Source organism: Pan paniscus, chromosome 2 (assembly GCF_029289425.2).
Source record: "Pan paniscus chromosome 2, NHGRI_mPanPan1-v2.0_pri, whole genome shotgun sequence".
Lineage (NCBI taxonomy): Eukaryota > Metazoa > Chordata > Mammalia > Primates > Hominidae > Pan > Pan paniscus.
Genome location: NC_085926.1, coordinates 131,745,763 through 131,764,716, shown reverse-complemented (window position 1 = coordinate 131,764,716; position 18,954 = coordinate 131,745,763). Strand labels below are relative to the sequence as shown.

The 18,954-nt window shown below is 52.3% G+C and overlaps 1 protein-coding gene across 1 annotated transcript in view; it reads left to right on the top strand.

Annotated features, from left to right (window-relative positions):
- The window catches only part of RAB6B (RAB6B, member RAS oncogene family), a 71,782-nt gene extending 55,467 nt beyond the window's left edge, over positions 1-16,315 (top strand). Inside the window, exons 5-8 of the mRNA XM_003822506.5 lie at positions 970-1,081; positions 2,328-2,421; positions 5,914-5,980; positions 11,699-16,315. Of these exons, the coding sequence (XP_003822554.1) occupies positions 970-1,081; positions 2,328-2,421; positions 5,914-5,980; positions 11,699-11,763 (338 nt within the window). The 3' untranslated portion in view covers positions 11,764-16,315. The remainder of the gene's footprint in view (positions 1-969; positions 1,082-2,327; positions 2,422-5,913; positions 5,981-11,698) is intronic.
- Positions 16,316-18,954: the final 2,639 nt, after the last annotated feature.

Genomic DNA, 18,954 nt, shown 5'->3' with positions numbered 1-18,954 from the left:
CACACAAGGAAGCACGCATGTCCCCGTGCTGGTGCATGCCCCCGCGACCCAGCCTGCTGCCCTGGCTCTGCCCACCCCTTCTGTCCACCTCTCTTCTGACCACAGGCCCCCTCCACACCTGAGTGCAGGTGGGAGCTGGGCCCGCAAGGGCCTGGGTTCACATGGCCTGAGGCGCATCAGAAGGGATAGCAGGCTGTGTGAAACTGAGGCTTCTGAGGACAGCTACCTCCCCTCCCCTTGGGTGTGCAGGCTGCCGAGTGGTGGGTATTGCCTTATAGCTGCTCTGCCCTGCAAGGCCTATCATGGCAGCTGAGGGGGGTCAGGCTGCCCAGAAGTGGCCTTGTCTCTCCTGGATTTTTGAGTGCACCTGGCTCCCCTGACTAGTCCCGGGGCCACCTTTCCCCTCCTCTCATCTGCAGAGCCTGAGGATTCTCTTCAGAAACCCCTCTGGCCTTCCCCAAACTCTCCTGAGCTCCCATGGTGGGGACACCACTCAGTAGGGCCCTTCCTTCCCTAGAGGCTGCTGTGTCCTCCTCTGTCCACCCCTCACTGTTCCCAAACTTGCCAAGTCGCTCGCACGCGTGTGTGTGTGTGTGTGTGTGTATGCACACACATGTGTGACCCAGTTCTCTCCACTCTGAATCCCCAGAGTCAGGTCTCTCAGGTGGGCCCCTAAAGCCACTATTCCATGTGGCAAATCATGACACTGTGATCTTCCAGATGGGGTGATTCCTCTCCCACAAAGGGTGGCTGAACTGTGCAAGTGGCTCCCCAGGGCCGCAGGGCAGGGCCCGGTTCCCTCTGAAAGGCCCTACCCAGCTGATCTGTGTTGACTGAGCTCACACCCCTCCCTGGGTATCTGAGGGCACATGCTTACCCTCCCTCCTGCTCCTGGCTCACACCTCCCCTTCCCATCTCCCACTGGTGGCTGGCCCTGGCTTTCAGTTTATCCTCACTTTCTGCCTCCAGATCTCAACTCCTTCCAACAGACCTCTAAGTGGATCGACGACGTCAGGACAGAGAGGGGCAGTGATGTTATCATCATGCTGGTGGGCAACAAGACGGACCTGGCTGATAAGAGGTAGGTGCAAGGGCACACAGGTGCAGGGTGCCACCCTCCACTCCTCTGTAACTGCTCCTGGACAGGGAGCTCTAGGATGCATGGGTGGTGTGTCTGTGCTTCTGACCATGCACCCGGAAAAGGTCCCTTGAGACACTAGGAGCTTTGAGGACACCTGGTAGACTCTCATCCATGGGTATCTCATCTGTGAAGCCCTGTCTTCCACCACCAGGCAGGGGTGGGGCACTCCTCCGTGTGCTGTCTACACAGAGCCCTGTGCACCTGGCTTGACCCAGCAGTGCATGGTCTAAGGCCCTGCCATGGCCACAGCCCTGCCCCAGACACAGCAGTCCTCTAGGCCCCAGCGTGTGCACTGTGAACTGTCTGTGCCTGTGAAGTGTCTGCACCAGTGTGCGTGGGGCTGTGAATGCCCTGGGCCCTGGGTGTGAGCATGCAGAGCATTCAGACCACAAACCTACGGCTGTAGCCTGCTTAGCCTGGTTTGTGGCTGCGTCTGGCATGAAGCTTTCTCTGAAGAGCCTCCGCCATGCTGCCCTCCATGCACAGGGAGAACTGAGGTGCCATGTGTGTACATTGTCCACTCATTTTACATGACCCTGACTTGGGCAGATAAAGTGACAGGCCATGGACTCCAGCAAGCAGTGCGGGCTTCCTGCAGCGTCCCTTGACCACCTGAGGAATCATCTGAATTAGAGCCTGCTTTACTAGAGTTCTGTCCTTAAAGTAAGGAAAACTGGGCTCAAATCCCAGTACAAAGGGTACCCAGGCCCTTCATACCCTCACCCACTTCTGCCTGCCCCATCATGGAGCCCTCTCTGCTAAGTAGCTTTGTGGCCCTGGAGGAGACACTTTTAGCATTAGTGTTCTCACAGGGAAAATGCGACTGATAATACCACCCAGAGTGGCACTGCCTGGCTTGAATCTCTTCATAAGCACAGGCTCTGCAGTAGTGACTACTGGGAAAGGCAGGTATGGGGCAGCCCTACCCCAGGGCCTGCTTTGAAGCTGAGAAGACACAAAGGAAGGAGTGGGGGAAGCGGATAGTGTCCTGCTGTTCCCTGGTGCCTGCTTTGTGCTAGCGAGACTGTGGTTGGTGCCCGGGAGGGACCCTTGGGATCAGAGCCTGTCTTCAGGACTGACCAAGGGCCCAGTGGGCTCCCTCTGCCCTGCTGGGTGGGTCCCTCCTCATATCTGCCAGGGGCTGCTTCTCTGCTGAGCTGATTTCCCCTCTTCCCCTCATCTCTAGGCAGATAACCATCGAGGAGGGGGAGCAGCGCGCCAAAGAACTGAGCGTCATGTTCATTGAGACCAGTGCGAAGACTGGCTACAACGTGAAGCAGGTGAGGACACACCTGGCACGGGGCCCGGCACGCTGTAGCCCTGTGGTCAGCTGCAGGCTCAGAGCTGCCTTGCCCTGAAGGGCTGGTGATGGGATTGGGGCAGCCAACCAGAACACCCATAGATGCGCCCAGGGAGGGGAGAGCTAATTTCCAGAGCTGGTAAAGCCCAAGAGAGGGAGGGACCACTCCGGGCATGGCGTCTGGAGAACATAAGTCACCAGCCACCATAGTAGTTGCCAGTCACGGCCCACATAGCAGGCCCTAAGAGTGTCCAGCCACCAGCTTCCAGGAGGCTGAGGGAAGCAGTGGTTCCCAAGCCCCTCACCCCACTTCGGATGATGGGTGCAGGAAAATTCAATCTGATCAGTATTTGGGGTTCATGCCTTGCGCTTAGCAAGTGCTCAGGGCTGTGGAGGGCAACTCAGGCCTGGGGGAAAGAGCCTACCATGATGTGGTTGGAACTCACAGGAGGGCGAGGCAGTGGAGTTAGGGCTGAGCCTTGCAGCATGAGGGCCCCTGAGTAGTCCACGGGTGGAATTTAGCAGGTCAGCAGACAGGGCTGGAAAACATTGCACCCTTATCTTCACTAACCACTGACCCGTCCATAGCACTGAAGGACGTCTGATTTGTCCTTCAATGATGAATGTAGGCAATGACACTCAGTCACATTAGCAGTGCCTATGGCTTTACCACCAATAGAAATCACAGATGCCTTCCCATCACCTCATAGTGTTGCAGGTATCTTGAACTTCACATCTATCAGTGTTTCAGCATCACACTAGTTATTAGATCTCTTGCTAGTTCTCGCTGTTCAATGTGTTTCATAAGGAAGCACAAATGTCGATGAAGTTTTATTTCAGTACTCAGTAGTCCCCTTTATCATCCTATGTAATTGATTTCACATACTTCAAAGGAGTCCATAGGCTTAACCAGATTGCCAGAGGGGTCCTTGGCTCACGGAAAGGTTAAGAACTCCTGCCGTTGGGGATGAGAAGGACTTGGAGAGGTGGTGAGGAGGGAGGGCATGCCAAGCAGGGGAGCAGCAAAGGTGTGGCTGCAGGGTGCCCGAGGTGTGGGGAGGGGACTCTGGGTGAGGAGTGTGGTTGGCCTGGCGGTCGCTTCTGCCCTGCCACCCCAGCATTGCTGAGAACCCTTGGCAAGCTGTGTATACAGCACTGGCCTTCTGGATGCAGTGATGGTTTGCCCTGTGTGGACAGTGCTGGTGGCAGTGGGGAAGGTGGGCTGGCAGAGCGACAAGAAGAGACAAGAAGGGTGGAAGGGACACTGTGTGACACTGGGGGCCCCAAAGCTCCAGGACTCAGTGCCCCACCCTAACTAGAGTGTCCTCATCAGGGCTTCACTCACTCCCATCTGTTCCCAGCCTCCCTTGGTGTGGGGCTGAAGCTGTCATGGTCCTTCCTGCTCCCTGGGGGCATGCAGGAGAGACTGGGCTCCTACTCTTTGGGAGCCCTAAAGTCATGGGAAGCAGGGAAGCAGAGGGAGGGCAGCACCAGGAGGTCCATAGGGCAGGTAGCATCTGCCTCAGCAGTCAGGGTCAGGGAGGCACTGATGCCCCTACCCCCAGAGTGCTCTGGAACCCATGCAGTGGTTTAGCAGGAGTTAAGTGTGGTCCGTTTCGAACCCTGTGTGGCTCAGAGGAGTGTCCATGCAGTGCAGACTCCTGGATCTAAATGTGAGCATATCCACTCACAGAAACCCATACCTGACCCTAGAAACCCATACCTGATCCTAGAGCACCCTTCAAAATCCCTAGTGGCATTTTGGCCACTAGTAGAGGCTGTGACTGTTTTGAGAGCCAGACAGGCAGATCAGAGCCGCCCAGGGCCAATGCCATGAAGGAAAGCTCAGGAAGGATGGCCTGGGCCCTTTCACCCTTGCCTACTAATGGCTACCCCACTGCAGAGCCTCCTCTGCAGCCCGCCCACAAGGGTCTCACACCATGCTGGGCCCACCAGCAGCTTCCCCCCTTGGGTCCTCATGGCCTTTAGCCCTGTCACCCAGCCCGGGTGCTCAGCTGGGGCTGGGCTCTGGGGTGAGGCCATGAATAAGACTCACCCTGTCTTCAGAGAGCTCATGCAGTGGAGGGTATGAGCCCAGAGCCCACCCAGTTCCTGCAGTTCATATTTGTGAGGACAGCAGGAGTGCTCCTGGGTTAGTCCTTTCAGGCTACCGTAACAAATCACTATAGGCAGGGTAGCATATAAACAACAGAAATGTATTGCTCACAGCTCTGGAGGCTGGGAACTCCATGGTCAAGGTGCAGGCATATTCAGTGTCTGGTGAGGGCCCATTTCCTCCTAGATGGCACCTTCCTGCTGCATCCTCACAAGGTGGAAGGGGCAGACAGGCTCCCTCGGGCCTCGTTCATAAGGGCACTCATCCCGTTCATGAGGACTCTACCCTCCTGACTAAGCACCTCCTAAAGCCCCACCTCTTTATACTGTCACATTGGAGATTCTGTTTCAACATAGGAATTTGCAGGGGGACCGGCATTCAGAACCTAGCAGTTCAGAGTCTTCTGTGCCTCATACTTCTGCCTTGTACCTGTCACCTCCAAGATTCCATCTCTGCCAGCACCCCATCTGCCACTTGCCACCTGTCCCCTGCCACCCACACCTGCCCAAACACACACACACACACACACACACAAAACCCACATGTACGCAGACACACACCTTACCAAGGACACACACTATGCACACATTACCCCCACACTTACACAAACACACACATAAAGATGCCACACGTTCACACACCACAAACATTCCCCCATATGCTTACACAAACATACATGCACCTACCCACACGCACCACTCACAACACACACATTCTCCACGTAGTCCTACAGATAAAACACATACACTGTACACACACTCCTACACACAATAAACAACTCACACTCCTACACATCCAAACAAGCCCACAAGATTGCGTTCACACTCCTGCATCCCTCGCGCTCTCAGAGAAGCCTCGCCACTGTGCCCATGCGGCCCTGGCCCTGCTGTTCGCTGCCTTGGCGCCGGACCTGCAGGGCTCCCCAAGCAGAGTCATTCATCTCAAGGGCAAGTCAGTTCCCCATGCCTGGTCCCCATGAGGCTGTTTGCAGAAGCCCACCTTAAGGCCTGTCACCCAGAGGCCCAAACCATTTTCTGCACCAGAGGAAGTCCCTTGCAGTCACTGCCATGACCTAAGCTCATCCCAGTGACCCTATGGCCAGTCTGCTTGGGTGAGAGGCCACAGCTTTGTTCCTTCCTTCCACAAGCTACTGAGGCCTGCCCAGACCCAATGCTGTGAGAGGTGGGGGAGAGAGAACATAGGCACAGCCCCTGCCTTTGAGGGCACCGTCCGCTGGGCAGATGGGAGAGTAAAGCTGCAGTTTGGGAGGGGAAGAGGGGTGAGGGTGCAGGCGCAGTGAGGAGCAGAGGGGAGGGCCAGGGTTGGGGTTCACACTGCATTTCTTCATCTTTCCAGCTTTTTCGACGTGTGGCGTCAGCTCTACCTGGAATGGAGAATGTCCAGGAGAAAAGCAAAGAAGGGAGTATCCTTTTCCTTTGACAAGTGAGTGAAAAGATGTATAGAAGCCATTTATTCACTGAATATGTTAGTGCAGTGGACAGACACTCGCCCAGTCCCCGCCCAGCCTTCCCTGGTCTGCCGCGAATGGCACGGGGCCTCCCCTAGGCGGGATGCAGCTGAACCCTATGGTTTGGAGCCCCCGTCTGGCTCTAACCATCTACTTCTTCTTCCAGAATAGCAGGAAGATACCAAAGGGGTGTGCACAGAGTGATGCTGTGGGGTGGGGAGTGAGAAACAGCGACTTTGCCCTTCTTTACAGCGAGCATGGTTATGGGTTTCATGAACACAGGCGGAGTCTCCACCGCAGGGAAGTCTCTGTCACTGGGGATATGATCTCAACGTGGTTCAGTCTACTCAAGACAGCTCCCCCCTTCAGACAGATGCCCCCTCCTTGTCCCGCCCACCTTCTCTACCCAGCCCTGAACAGCCCCTGAGGCTCCCCACTGATCTGTGGGACCATTGCGCATCACCCACAAACCAGCCCCAACCTGAAGAGACACCTAGATGCTGAAACTGAGGTTCAGAGAGGTAGTCTGGTTTGCCCAGTGTCACACAGCATGTAAGTTACAGTTAGGATTCACACTCAGGCTTGCTTCCTTCATATCCAGCCCTATTCCATGTGGGACACTGTCCCTCTAAGGGCATTTGAGAGAATCAGATGAAAACTGTTTCAGCAGGGGAAGGCATTGCCCACACCTGGGCCTCCCCTGCATCTAGTCAGATGTCCCTGCCTGAGTAAGCCACCAGAAAACGAGCATGCAGATCCCTGGCTGGCATCCTTTACAGTGGACCTGTCCCTACACAGCAGCTCTCCAGCATCCCCCACTGATCCCACAGGCCTCTGAGGGTAGACATCCCTGACAGATCAAAGAAGGGCCCTGGGAAGATGGAAGGGCACCTTTGGGCTGATGAGAATCAAAAGTGAAAGAAGCACACAGCTTAATGTTGGAGGCCTCATGGAGCTGCTGGGGCAGGGCGGGCAGGACACCAGGAGTCTCAGGGCTGCAGCAAGGGGGAGCCTGACACAGGCCTGGAGGGAAGCTAGGCCTCTCCAGCCTTGCTCAAGGAGCTCTCAGAGCAGACTCGAGACCCACCCCCCGGGAGGGTCAGGAAGGCTCACCAAGGAGCAGGTGCCCCAGCAGTCCCATGGTCTGTGTGTCACCAGAGGACAAGCAGTGGCCGAGAGGAGGGGGTTTGAGGAGTATCTCCTGGTTGGTCAGTTATGAGACTCCAATCACAGATGAGGAAACTGAGGCTCAGAAACTTAAACTAGGGCACCCCACGGCTCTCAGTAGCAGAGACAGGCTCCAGAGCTCAGGAGAGAGCCCCTGTGGAATCACCTGTCACATGGGACTCCTTTGAGGTTCCAGGAACATACAGAAGCCAACCTGAAGGGCAAACATAGGAGCAGGAACAAGGGAGAGGGGCAGACAAGGTGCAGGCGATCTCCACTGTGCCTGCCAGCGAGGGGAAGGGTTGCACTGCCCGCTCTCCATCCCACCAGCTCCCAAGGTGTGGCACACTGGCCGGGGTGAGTGGTGATCGTTTCATTCACATTCTCCCAGAGTCGCGCTGTTGAGGGCTCCAGGCTGGGCCCACGGTCAGGTCAGACTGGGCTGAGTGCAGGGTGACAGTGAGCTCGTCATCGTCCTAGTATGCCTAGCGTTTCATCCAGCTACCACTGACCTTTGGGCCCCTTGGGAGAAAGGATACATGGCAGGTTGCAAACAGACTGCACAGGGTGTTGTGACCTGTGTCCCTTTTTCTAGCTAAGGGGTCCCCTCATCTGGGTAGATGTACCCCCATCCTTTCACTTCTGCCCAGGAGCCAGCTTGCTGGGCCTCTCACGAGGCAGGTGCTAGAGCGGCCACCAGAGGTCCCAGAGGGACCAGGCAGAGGCAGCCGTCATTCTGCTTCTTTCGGGGTGGGGTGTTGGCATTTCTGCTTACTCACAGTCCAAATCCAGGTGTTTTGAAGGTGTGTGCTTTGGGGTCATGTTCATAATTGTGTTCCACATTGAGAGCAGCCACACGGAAGCACTGCTTTGTGGCGCTGTATAAACTGTTCACACCTGGCCTCACTTGCTCGGCTCAGGACTTGGTGAACGTGTGGCTTGAGGTTTCCGTCTGCTGCTTGCAGGTCTAGATGGGGGGCTGCTGCACCTCTTCTTCACGTTCAAGACAGGAGGACCCCTCAGGGCCGCTCTGGCCAATACTTCTGCCCAGCAGCACCCTCCACTGGTCTGCTCTCAACAAAGTAGGAGCCAAGGGGCCACCAAATGGTAGAGCCATAAGCCCCTTACTGGTTCTACATACACAACCCCCCAACCCCCACTTTCTACCCAAATACAGTATGCGCCCATCACATGGGCCCCAGACTGTTTCTGAACAAGGCTGGCTTACGCAAAGAAACAGCAGTAGTGTGGGCACTTCATGAAGTGGCTCTAAGCAGGTGAGGACAGTGATGCCGCAAACCAGATAGAGCATGCTCAAGGCCTCCCAGCTCCTTAATTCAGAGCTGGAACCACATCCAAATGACTGGATTCCACAGCCCTGTTGCACTCTCTGATGGGGCTGTGGTGTGCTTTGACATTCCAGATACAGACAGGATTGTGCTGCAGTAGAGTCAGAGGCACTGGGATTGGGGAAGCATATCCAGCAGTAGGGGGTAAGTTTGTGACAGGCTGTCTGGGCCCACCCATCACTTCCAGGAACCAGGGAGAAGGGACATTGGGCACTGAATGTGGCCCGTGATGGGCCACACTTGACCCAGAGGGAAGAGGCGGGTGTGCTCTGGCCATGCCTGCCGGAAAGGCACATATCTAACCTCTTGAGGCTTGTGAGAAACCGTGAGTTTCCCCTTCTGGGACATTATTTAGACATGGGTCCAGTCATTCTTCCCTATCCTCTCAATCAGCGGGCAGCCCCTGAGCACTGCATTTCAGCAGCATGTGGCGTAACAAGGAAGGAGGTGTCATTAAATGAGAGCCTTTGGGAAGGCTCCTAGCGGAAGAGCTGGGCCTGTGCTCTCCAATTCTGCAGCCACATGTGGGTGTTCCGACTTAAATTAGTTAAAATTCAGTTGAATTAAAAGTTCATTTCCTCACTTGCACTAGCATCTTTGCAAGTGCCCAGTTGCCCATGTTGCTAATGGTGACATCTTGGACAGTGCAGATATAGAATATTTCCATCATCGGAGAAAGTTCTTTGGACAGTGCTGTTCTAGAAGTATCAGTAGGATTGGTTTCCCGGATGTCTGTGCATTGGGACTCTCCAAAGAACTTGTTAAAAACACACACCTGGGGCCCATCCCCACATCTACCAAGGTAGGACCCAGTGAGACATATTTTTAACAAACATCCCAGAAAATGTTGATGCAATCCATTTGAGAACTATTGCTGTGCAGTGTACAAAAGTATTGTGATCAAGTTGCGCATGAGATTTTTTTAGTGGTCGTAGGTGACTTCAATACTGGGCAGAACGTAATGCTGTAACAGTGGCCAACCTTCAAGCTAGACCACTAGTTCTCAACCAGGACTGATAGCCCTTCCCTCCCCTCCCCACAGGGGACATTTGGCAATGTCTTCAGACGTTTTGGCTCACCATAAATTGGGGGAGGGGGAATGGGGTTTAACTGGCATCTCATAGATAGTGGTCAGGGATGCTTCTGAACATCCTCCGTGCACAGGACGCCCTCATAACAAGGAATTGTCTGGCCCAAAATGTCAGTAGTGTTGAGTTTGAGAAGCCCGTCCACAAGGGGCTTAGCACAGCCAGGTCAGTGAAAGTAGAAGGCTGGGGTCAAGACAGCCTTGGGTTTGTACCTGGGCACCTCAGCTTCCCAGCTGGAAGGTGGCTCTTTTACTCCCCACTGCACGAGGTCTAATGTGGAAGTGAGGTAGGGCTCAGCAGGAGAGGCCACTAATGCGTGCACCCTGGCCCAAGGAATGAGGACATTTTTACAGGTGGAGATGGGGAGGAAGGCTGGGTGTGGGGGAGGGAGCATCACTTCTAGAAGGAAAGAACAGCATGAACAAAGGAAAGAAGGAAAGCATAGGACGTGTTTAAAGCAGGGAAAATCTGGTTGGTGGAGCCTTGGTGTGTGATTGAGGGAAGGGGATGAGCTAGCGTCAACAGGTGCTTGGGGTGACCCTAAATGGGGAGGCCTTAAATGCCAGAGTGAGAAATCCGTGGACACTTTGTTTCTGTAGCAGAGTGTGACATGATTGTCACCAGAGCTGGCTTTGGGAAGCCACCATGCTGAGAGAGAGCTGGCTGGGCTCAGAGGGGCACTCAGAGAAGACCAGGAGACCTCAAGGAGGCCTGTGCCCAGGCCAGCAATACAGAACAGGACTGCACTGCCGGCATGGGCCATAGAACTGCAGCTGGCAGAGAGAAACAGCAGGGCATTCCTGGCAGTGGGTTTACCAAAAATGATAGGCAGTAGAGAAGCAGGCTGCTTGACTAGAGTAGAGAGAACAAAAGGTGGGCTGCAGTGGGCAGTGGGAAGGAAGGCACTGGCTTATTATCTATTTACTCATTTATAGGCTGCCATGGTATAAGATACATATACATACACACAAGATAAAGTTGTATGTGTATGTGTGTACACACACACGGGGAAAATAAAGGTAGGAAAAGCAAAGAAAAGTCAGAGATAAAGTCATACTCAAAATATATGCCATGGCTGCATGGTTGTTAGAGGTGGCCAAAAAGTTGGCTCTGAGCATCCTCACAGCCAAGGCAAGGAAAGAAAATGTGAACTTGAGGAGAAGCATGGCTTTTCATAATACTTAAAACAAAAGAACCTCTTCTGTTGTCCTCAAATAGGAGCCACAAAAGCATCCTTAGGATGCCAGCAAGAAGTTCCAAAACAGTGTTTCTTATACCACCGCACCCCACACACCCGTCTTAAGGCAATCCCTGTCCAGGAAGAGCAATTCTGTGAGGTATCAAAGGGCCTGATCCTCAGCTATAATTAGGTCTGGTTTGATGTAAGGCTAAAATCTCACAGTGTTGGTTTTGAGCCCGATGAGGAAGGCAGAGGGCCAGCCTGGCTGTGCATTTGGAACCAGTCCCTGTGGTGGTTCTGGTAAGTGCTTCTTTAGCCCACAGCCCCCGAGGGCACCAGTGGAAAGGGCTGGCGAGGGGGCTGTGCTTAGGCCCCATGGATGTGGCTTCTCACAATAACCATCCTCAGGATCTAAGTGATGTGTTCTGACTAAAGCTTGAAGGGTTTGCTCCTGCTGCCAATTAGGCAAGGCCCACATACCCCTGTGCTTTGAGATGTGAACCCAGCAGGCTCTTCATCTCCATTGCACTTTGAGTGGGGCTGACAGGTAACTGGGCTGAGGCCAGGGCTGGGAGCTGGCATTTGAGCACTGGTCAAGGGAAGGCTTCTGGGAAAGGGACTCCCTGGCCTTGGTATAGATGGTGATCCCACGGCCCAGGCAAGACAGGCTTTGCTTGGGTGGACAGGCGCTGGGGGAAGTGGATGGGTGAAGGGAAGAGGAGGCAAGGTGGAGTTGGTATTGCATCCTTCCTAGCCCAGCCAAACCAAGAGCCAAGTCCCTAGGTGTTTGCAGAGAAACAGAGCAGTAGCCAAAGGGTACAGTGCACAGGGCTAAGTGGGGTGGCAGCTTGTCCAGGAGAGTCATCTTCCTTAGCCCGTCCCCCTGCAGTGATCGACATCAAGCTGGACAAACCCCAGGAGCCCCCGGCCAGCGAGGGCGGCTGCTCCTGCTAATGCAGAGCCGACCTGTGGCTTCCCATGACACTCCTTGCTTGTTGTGTTGCTTCCTATTGGCTAGCTTCCTAAGGGGGGAGGGAACCGAGTTATCAAGATGGGAGGATTTTTCTTTTCTCTCTGTCTTTAGGAGTAGGGTGGGATGGGGAGGGAGGCTGGGCATCAGGGATCACATCACTCTTAACAGCTGTTACTTAAACAACTATTTTTTGGTTTGGTTGTAATATATTGTACTTTATTAAGATTGCCAAAAACTGTTAAAATTTAAAAAAATTTAAATCATGTGTATACAATTTTTTGCCAGATAAAAATGTAGTCATTTTTATTTGAAAGATGTGCTTTTTGTTTTTGTATATTTGTAAACTTACAGAGAACCTTTTCCACACACCTCCTCCTTCCTGTTCTCTTTGAACCGTTCATCACCTCTGCCTTCCTCCCATCCCCAGCCCAATAAATTAAAACAATTAACTGAGCAAATTAATTAGGCTTCAGTCTGGGGCCATCTGGCCCCACTCTGTAGGCCCTACTCCAGTTAAATCAAACATTGGTTGAACACATCAGCCTCTGAAAAGGTAGCTCTGACTCTTGTCTTTCCATGGCCAGAGTGGGTCGTCAACCTCGTGTGGAGCTGAGACCAAGGTCTGTGGGCTCTAGGCAGCCCGGCAGCAGCCCCCAGGGGAACTGCTCCCACCTCTCCTTCTCCTTCCCTGAAAAGCCTTGAAGGGGGTTGAGGGTACAGGCAACCTTGTGTTCTCTGTGCCCTCAGGGATTGGCAGAGCAAGAGGCCATCAGAAGGACGAGGTGCTGTTGGCAATTGCAGCTGCGTGGTGCGTGGTTTATAGACTGGGGTGCCATGTGTAGTTCTGAAAATATTTTAACCAGCCCACCCAGCAGTCAGTACACATGCCTGGGCCAAGTCTAAGAAACTCAGTGTGTGATGTTGGGCAGTGTGCCATCCTGAAGCCTTCCTCCTGGATGTCAGGGAAGCTGGACCACCTGGAGTTGATCCTTTGTGATGGGGCGGGGGGGTGTTGTCTGCAGAACCACCACCTTGAAAGATCCATGTTCTTAGAGCCTCAGCTGCTAATATTGTTGAGTGCTTTCTGGAAAAGCTGATTTGTTGCTATGTTTTCACCCCAGTGGCATGACACAGTTGAAGTCTTTGTGGACATATCTTTGTGGCTATTGTGGCTGCGCTGTGGTCACCTGAGGATGTGGTTCAGGTGGGGTCTCCAGAAGGCTGCCCAGGGCACTAGGACTTGCCCCCAGAGAGCCATCTCTTCCATTTTTGATTCATTCCTGAGAATGGCTTAGTCCTGAGAATCTGCAAAGTCTCTGAAGAGAACTCTCTCTTCCCACTAAGTGATATAACCTACTTGGCCAGCATTCCAAATAGACTCAGACTCACTGCCCTGAGCCTGCACAGAGCCAGGTGCAATGGGCAGTGAGTCTGGCCAAAATGTAAACCCCACCCTCCCTGCTGTCATTGGCTCTCCCTCCAGGCTGCTGCTGGGCATGTCATAGATGGGATGAATGACCATCTGGGGTATGGTGGGCTGAACTCCACAAGGTCGTTGGAATGAATTTTGAAACTTCTCAGAAATTAATCTGAAATGGCAGGCAGTAAGTGCAGCAGAATCTGGCAGGACTGATATTTGTGCAGTGGGCCTGCCACACACCCTCTGCCTAGGAGGCTGTATGCCAGAGCTCATCTCTAGCAAGGAATTTATCTTCAGGTGAAGAAGAGAGGAAGCAGGATCCCACTGAGCACCTCTTGCAGAAGGCAAGGACCAATGTTTGAACGTGTTTCAGATGTCATGTGTTTAGTTTTTATATGTGTGTACATAATTATATATAGAGATAGACTTGTGTATACACCTTCCACAAACACATCCTCACGGAGATACATGTGCTCAATGTATATTCTTGTTTCTCCTGCTCTCAAGTTGGAACTTGCATTGTGATAAGTTTTGGAAATTCAAAAGTACTGCAACGTGTTGAAATAAGACTTAATATTGTCAAATAACTTGTGATTGTCTTGCCATCAATAAAATAATGCATAGTTGTGTTAAACTACAGGCAAACATAGCCCACGGGAATATCTCCACCATTTCTCTATGTACTTTATATGCACGGGTGTGCATGCCTGTGTGGGCCAGTGTCCCCCCACCATGGGCACACCCCCAAGTGGTGCTTGTTGGAAGAGTGCTTACTTACCTTCGAGAGAATTTACAGGAGTCCACATGACAGTGTCCTGCCTGGTTGGCAGCAGGGGCCATCACCTGTGGCCTCTGAGACCGCCCTATTTACAGGGATCTGCACTGGGTCTCAGTGAATGAACGTATGGTAGATTTTTATTTTCTTGGCACTAAAGATTAGCTTTTTTAAAAAAACATCCCATAAAACAGTAGAAACTCAGTTCCCTTCTCAGGGGCACACACATCCAAGGCACCGTGGACTGTGTTTCCATCCTGGCCTAGAGGAGCAGTAAAAGATAGCATTTGGTTTGACATGGCCTTAGTGAGTCCTGCCTTTCCTAGCATGCACACAACATCCTCTCTTTGAGTTTGGGTTCTCCCCAGCCCCTTGGCCTCTGAGGCTGAGGGTGGCTTCCTCCCATCCTCCCATCTCAGCGGTTCCATGGCGCTCCCTTCGGCACGTGCGGTTTCCACCCCTCCCTTCCTGGGGTGTGGAAAGGCAGCCAGACCTCTTTTTCAGAAGTTGTTGGTTCCCTGATTTTTGTCTTGAGCAGGCACCATCCCTGTCCCCTTGCTTGCAGGTAGAATTGGCACAGAGTTAAGGTTCCATAATAAACTGTTAGGTGCTCTTGAAGAAGATGTCATGGCATTGCCTCAGCACCCCAGCAAGAGCATTGCATCTTTGCTGAATCCAGATGGGTTAGCAGAGGGCAAATTGGAGGATTCCTTTGAGGAAATGTTCTCAATTGAGCAATTCAGTCCCTCTCCCCAAAGACTAGACGTGACCTGGCAGATTAGCAGGATCCTCTTGGCCTTCTTTTTTGGGGATGGTGGGAGTGAAGGGGGTGAATCTTAAAAGCTTATCAACAAAGCTCCTGTTCTGCAGGCATCAGGAAAGTTCAGTGTAAGATGGAAAAAGCAAACAGCTTATTTACAAGTGGAAACACATTGGTTCTGATCACTCCTAACTTGCTGGGTGATCATACATACATCAACATGAAGGTATGACATCAGAATCATGAGCACCATGGCTGCAGTTGTGTGATCCAAGGCTAGTTGGCTTGGTAGCTGTTGGCAGCAGTTTCCCTTGGTCAGAGGCCTCCTTGCTATCTATCGCTGCTCTCTTCTTGTTGTCATCCTTAAACATTCAGTCATGTTCCCAGGTCTGAGGGGAGCAATGGCCAGGCCAGTTTCAGTATCTCTGGCAACAGAAACAAGGATTGAAATGGTGGTAGTTAAGAGTGCAGACACATCTGAGGTGCAACGTCTGCATCATCCTGGTGGCTAGCCAGTGCGGGGAGGCCCTGCCCTGGGATACCAGTTGTGACAATAAAGGGATGGCCCTCCTGGCTTCAGCATCCTGCAGGTGGAGCAGCCTCATTCCTTCACAAGATGGAAGGCAGGTGAGGATGTCAGGATGAGATGGGACCAGGTAGCCGAGGACAGTGAGGCGTGTCTGAGCCACTTGAGGGGCAGCTGAACAGAAGGATGTCTGTGTGCATCAACCGAGCAGATTGTGTGCCCACTCGTTTCCGAACTACCTCTCCCCAAAGAATGTGAGGCATTGTCACCTTGTTACAGCTATGTGAAGCAGAGCTCTCACAACTTTTCCTGTCTACAGGCAGGAAAACCAGGATGGAGAAGGGCGACTTGCTTATTAGGATCACCCAGCAAGTTAGGAGTGATCAGAACCAGTGAAGTTTCCATTTTTCATCCATTGCTGCCCTGTGTGTGAACAAATGTGACTCCATATTTATTACACAGCAAGGACTGCTGTGTGTGGGTGTGTGTGTTCCTCAGACCATCTCTATTCTTTGGTTAGGACACTAGGTCCTTCCCAGCATATGAGTGAGAATATTGGTGGTATTTTGGGCTCCTCTGCTGCACAAGGGCCAGTCCCCAAGTCTACTCTGATTGTCATGGGCACCCACACAGATCAGGACACCCTTTGAATTTTTGTTTGACATGAACTATTTAGGTGTTCCAAAACCTTGGGATCTCAATGTGCACTCCTTGGACTCCAGACCCCTGTCTGGTTGGCACTCCCAGCAGTGTGTGGTTTCATCAGGAAATCCTTGCAGCAGGGGTTTAGATGGTTCCTTCAGGAGGTGGGAAGCCTCCATAGCATTGAAGGCCAGCCTGCATCTCGCGGTGTGTGTCCACTTCTCCCCTCACTTTCCCCTCACCCATCCCTTTAAAGTGATTGGCTGTGAGGAGCACAGAGGGTGGCAATTCCATCTGTTATGGGCTCAGAAGACATAGCCGCCATGTTGATTTCACATTAAACTGTGTAAAATGTGGAAAAGACTCAGCATGTTGGTCAAACAATAAACTGTCCTAATTCTCAAAACAAAGCTTCTTGTCTGTGTTTAAGTGGTGCAGTCATAAATGGGGGGGTTCAAAAACAGTTCCTGAAGTGTGTGCTCCACAGAGTCCCTCTTGTCATGCCTGGGTGGTATGTCCACTACCTAAAGCCCTTTGCTGCTTTGCTTCTTCCTCCTACTGGTGGAGTTGGGCTGTCCACCAACTCCGAAGGGGTAAAGATGGGACACACTCATGAGAGTAAATCCACACGCATTCCCCTAATCTCCATTCTGCTGAAAGGCTGATGGGAAGGGAGCCTCCAGGCAGAACTGAGTCAGGGGTACGATATATTCCTTCATCCCCACTCTGTGCTTGCCATGGCTAGGGGATTAGGAAGGAGGGAGAGGGTACAGGGACTGGATCTCTCATGCTTCTGGTGATTTTCAGAAAGCCATTTAAAGGCAAGAACTTAAGGTGAACTATAATGACCTTTGACAACATCTAGCTGCCATATTCCATCCCCAGCCCCACCCCACACCAGTTAGGAACATCCCTTAGTGGCCCCTCCAGGTCTCAGTTATCTCCAGGCTAAAAGATGCTCAGAAAGCCAGCACAGTTCTGGGACCAATCCAAAGAGGAACAAAGGCCAAGATTAGGTAAATTGCCCTAGCCCGGGAATCTCACTCTTCTTCAAGTCCAACTTCATTAATTACCTTTCCTTTTAAAGCTTATAAAGGTTCCAGAACACCCTCCAATCTGCTGCCACCTCAAGGAAGCCATCTTTGATTAGAAGAGACATTGAGGCCAGGAGTTTGAGAACAGACTGGCCAACATGGTGAAACCTCATCTCTACTAAAAATACTAAAAATTAGCCAGGTGTGGTCCCACACGCCTGTAATCCCAGCTACTTGGGGAGGCTAAGGCAGAAGAATCACTTGAACCCGGGAGGCAGAGGTTGCAGTGAGCCGAGACAGCACCACTGCACTCCAGCCTGGGCGACAGAGTGAGACTCTGTCTCGACAAAACAAAAAAACCCTTGAAACAATATTCAAGTCAACAGAACATGGCCATGTGCCTCACACATCAGCATCATGGGAACACTGGCACTTCAGAGGCCAGTGGAAAAGTGGCAGTCCCGTTGGGGCTGCATGGCTGGCAGCTGACCACAAGCCCACACAGCGCTTAGGAGTCAAGTGCAGCAGTGATGGAGCTCACACTACTGAGAGAGCAGGGAAACCACACTGAAAGGGCACATTTCTTAACCTCAGAATGGGGCTACTAGCCTCTAAAGCAGGAATTGCGTTTTGTTTAGTATTTCCATGGTCTGCTGCAAGGCGTGGCCTTTACCCAATGGATAAATGCGTACAAGGCTCTTGTGAGCAGTCAAGTTTCTCGAGGTTTACAGTTGAAGGGAAGTGGGATTGTTTTCCTGCGCGTTTAAATGAAGGTAGGTGTGGTGATCACCTTTCCTTAAATGTGTGAAGGGATGAGATAAAGAGATAGGCATCTTAATTGCCACTGATGGCCTTCAGGTGAGGACAGGCATGAGCCAACTGAAGCTTTGACAATTGTGCTGAACCCAAAACTTCAAAAACAAGAAAAAGCATAGACTGGCTGAAATGATCTAAGTCAACAGAGCATGGCCAGCGCTTCATACAAGGCAGGACCACAGGGGAACACTGACAGCCCAGGAGGCACTGAGACAGAGGCAGTGGGAAGAAGTGACAGACCCCAGGGACTCCCCACCAACAGCAGCTGCTGTTGATTAGGAACCCCCAGTGGACTGTCAGGCACCTGGTAGTGGAGAGGCTACCAAGGCCCGGACTGGAGAGGAGCCAAAGGAAGAAATAGTGCAGTGCTTAGACCCCTCTGGGTCTGCCCGTGTCCATACCCACTGGGAGATTCCATTCCAGAAGTGGACATATTCACCAACAGAGTGCCTGGGGCTCACTCATCACAGCTGCCTCTCCATGAGGGCATCTCACTGCAGCCTTAGCAGGGAACAGGGTCATTTGCATTAGGCAGCTGCTGTCCTAGGAGGTCTCGGTGTCCATACACTGCCATGTTCCCAAGGTGTTTCAAGCTCAAGTGTCTCATCTATGTCATACAGTCGTGCCTAGTTGGCCCATCTCCAAGACCTGACATCCATCCTTCTACTCTGGCCACACCTGCCCATCTCACGAAATGGGCCTACTTTAGTCAAATGCCCTCAGGGCCACAAGAGGGCACCACCTGAGTGGAGAGAGCAAATTTGACCTCCCATCAAAACCCTTCCCAGTTCCCAAAGACTAGTCACCATGACCTCATCCTGGCCCAAAGCCACAAGAACAGAATGCCTGCTACTAGTACAGGAGTAAGAAGCAAGGTCAGAGTTCCCATGCCTGCTGACTTGACCCTGTCAGAAAAACTCAGCAGGGTGTGTGCCCCAAGAGACTTTAAAAACAAAGTAAAGGCACACGTGACACTCCAGGCCAGATCATCTCTAGGGGTGCCATGCGACTGACAAAAGACTTATTAAGCATGCAGATTCCTGAGGCAATACCAGACTTGCTATTGAATCAAATTGTCTGAGAGTAGGGTCCTCAAATCAGTTTAACAAGCATCGCAGGTAATTCTGATGCCCACTAACATTTGAGACCGGTGTTCCAGATAGAATTATCCTTTTTTGGAAGACCTTCTTTAGGCCTTG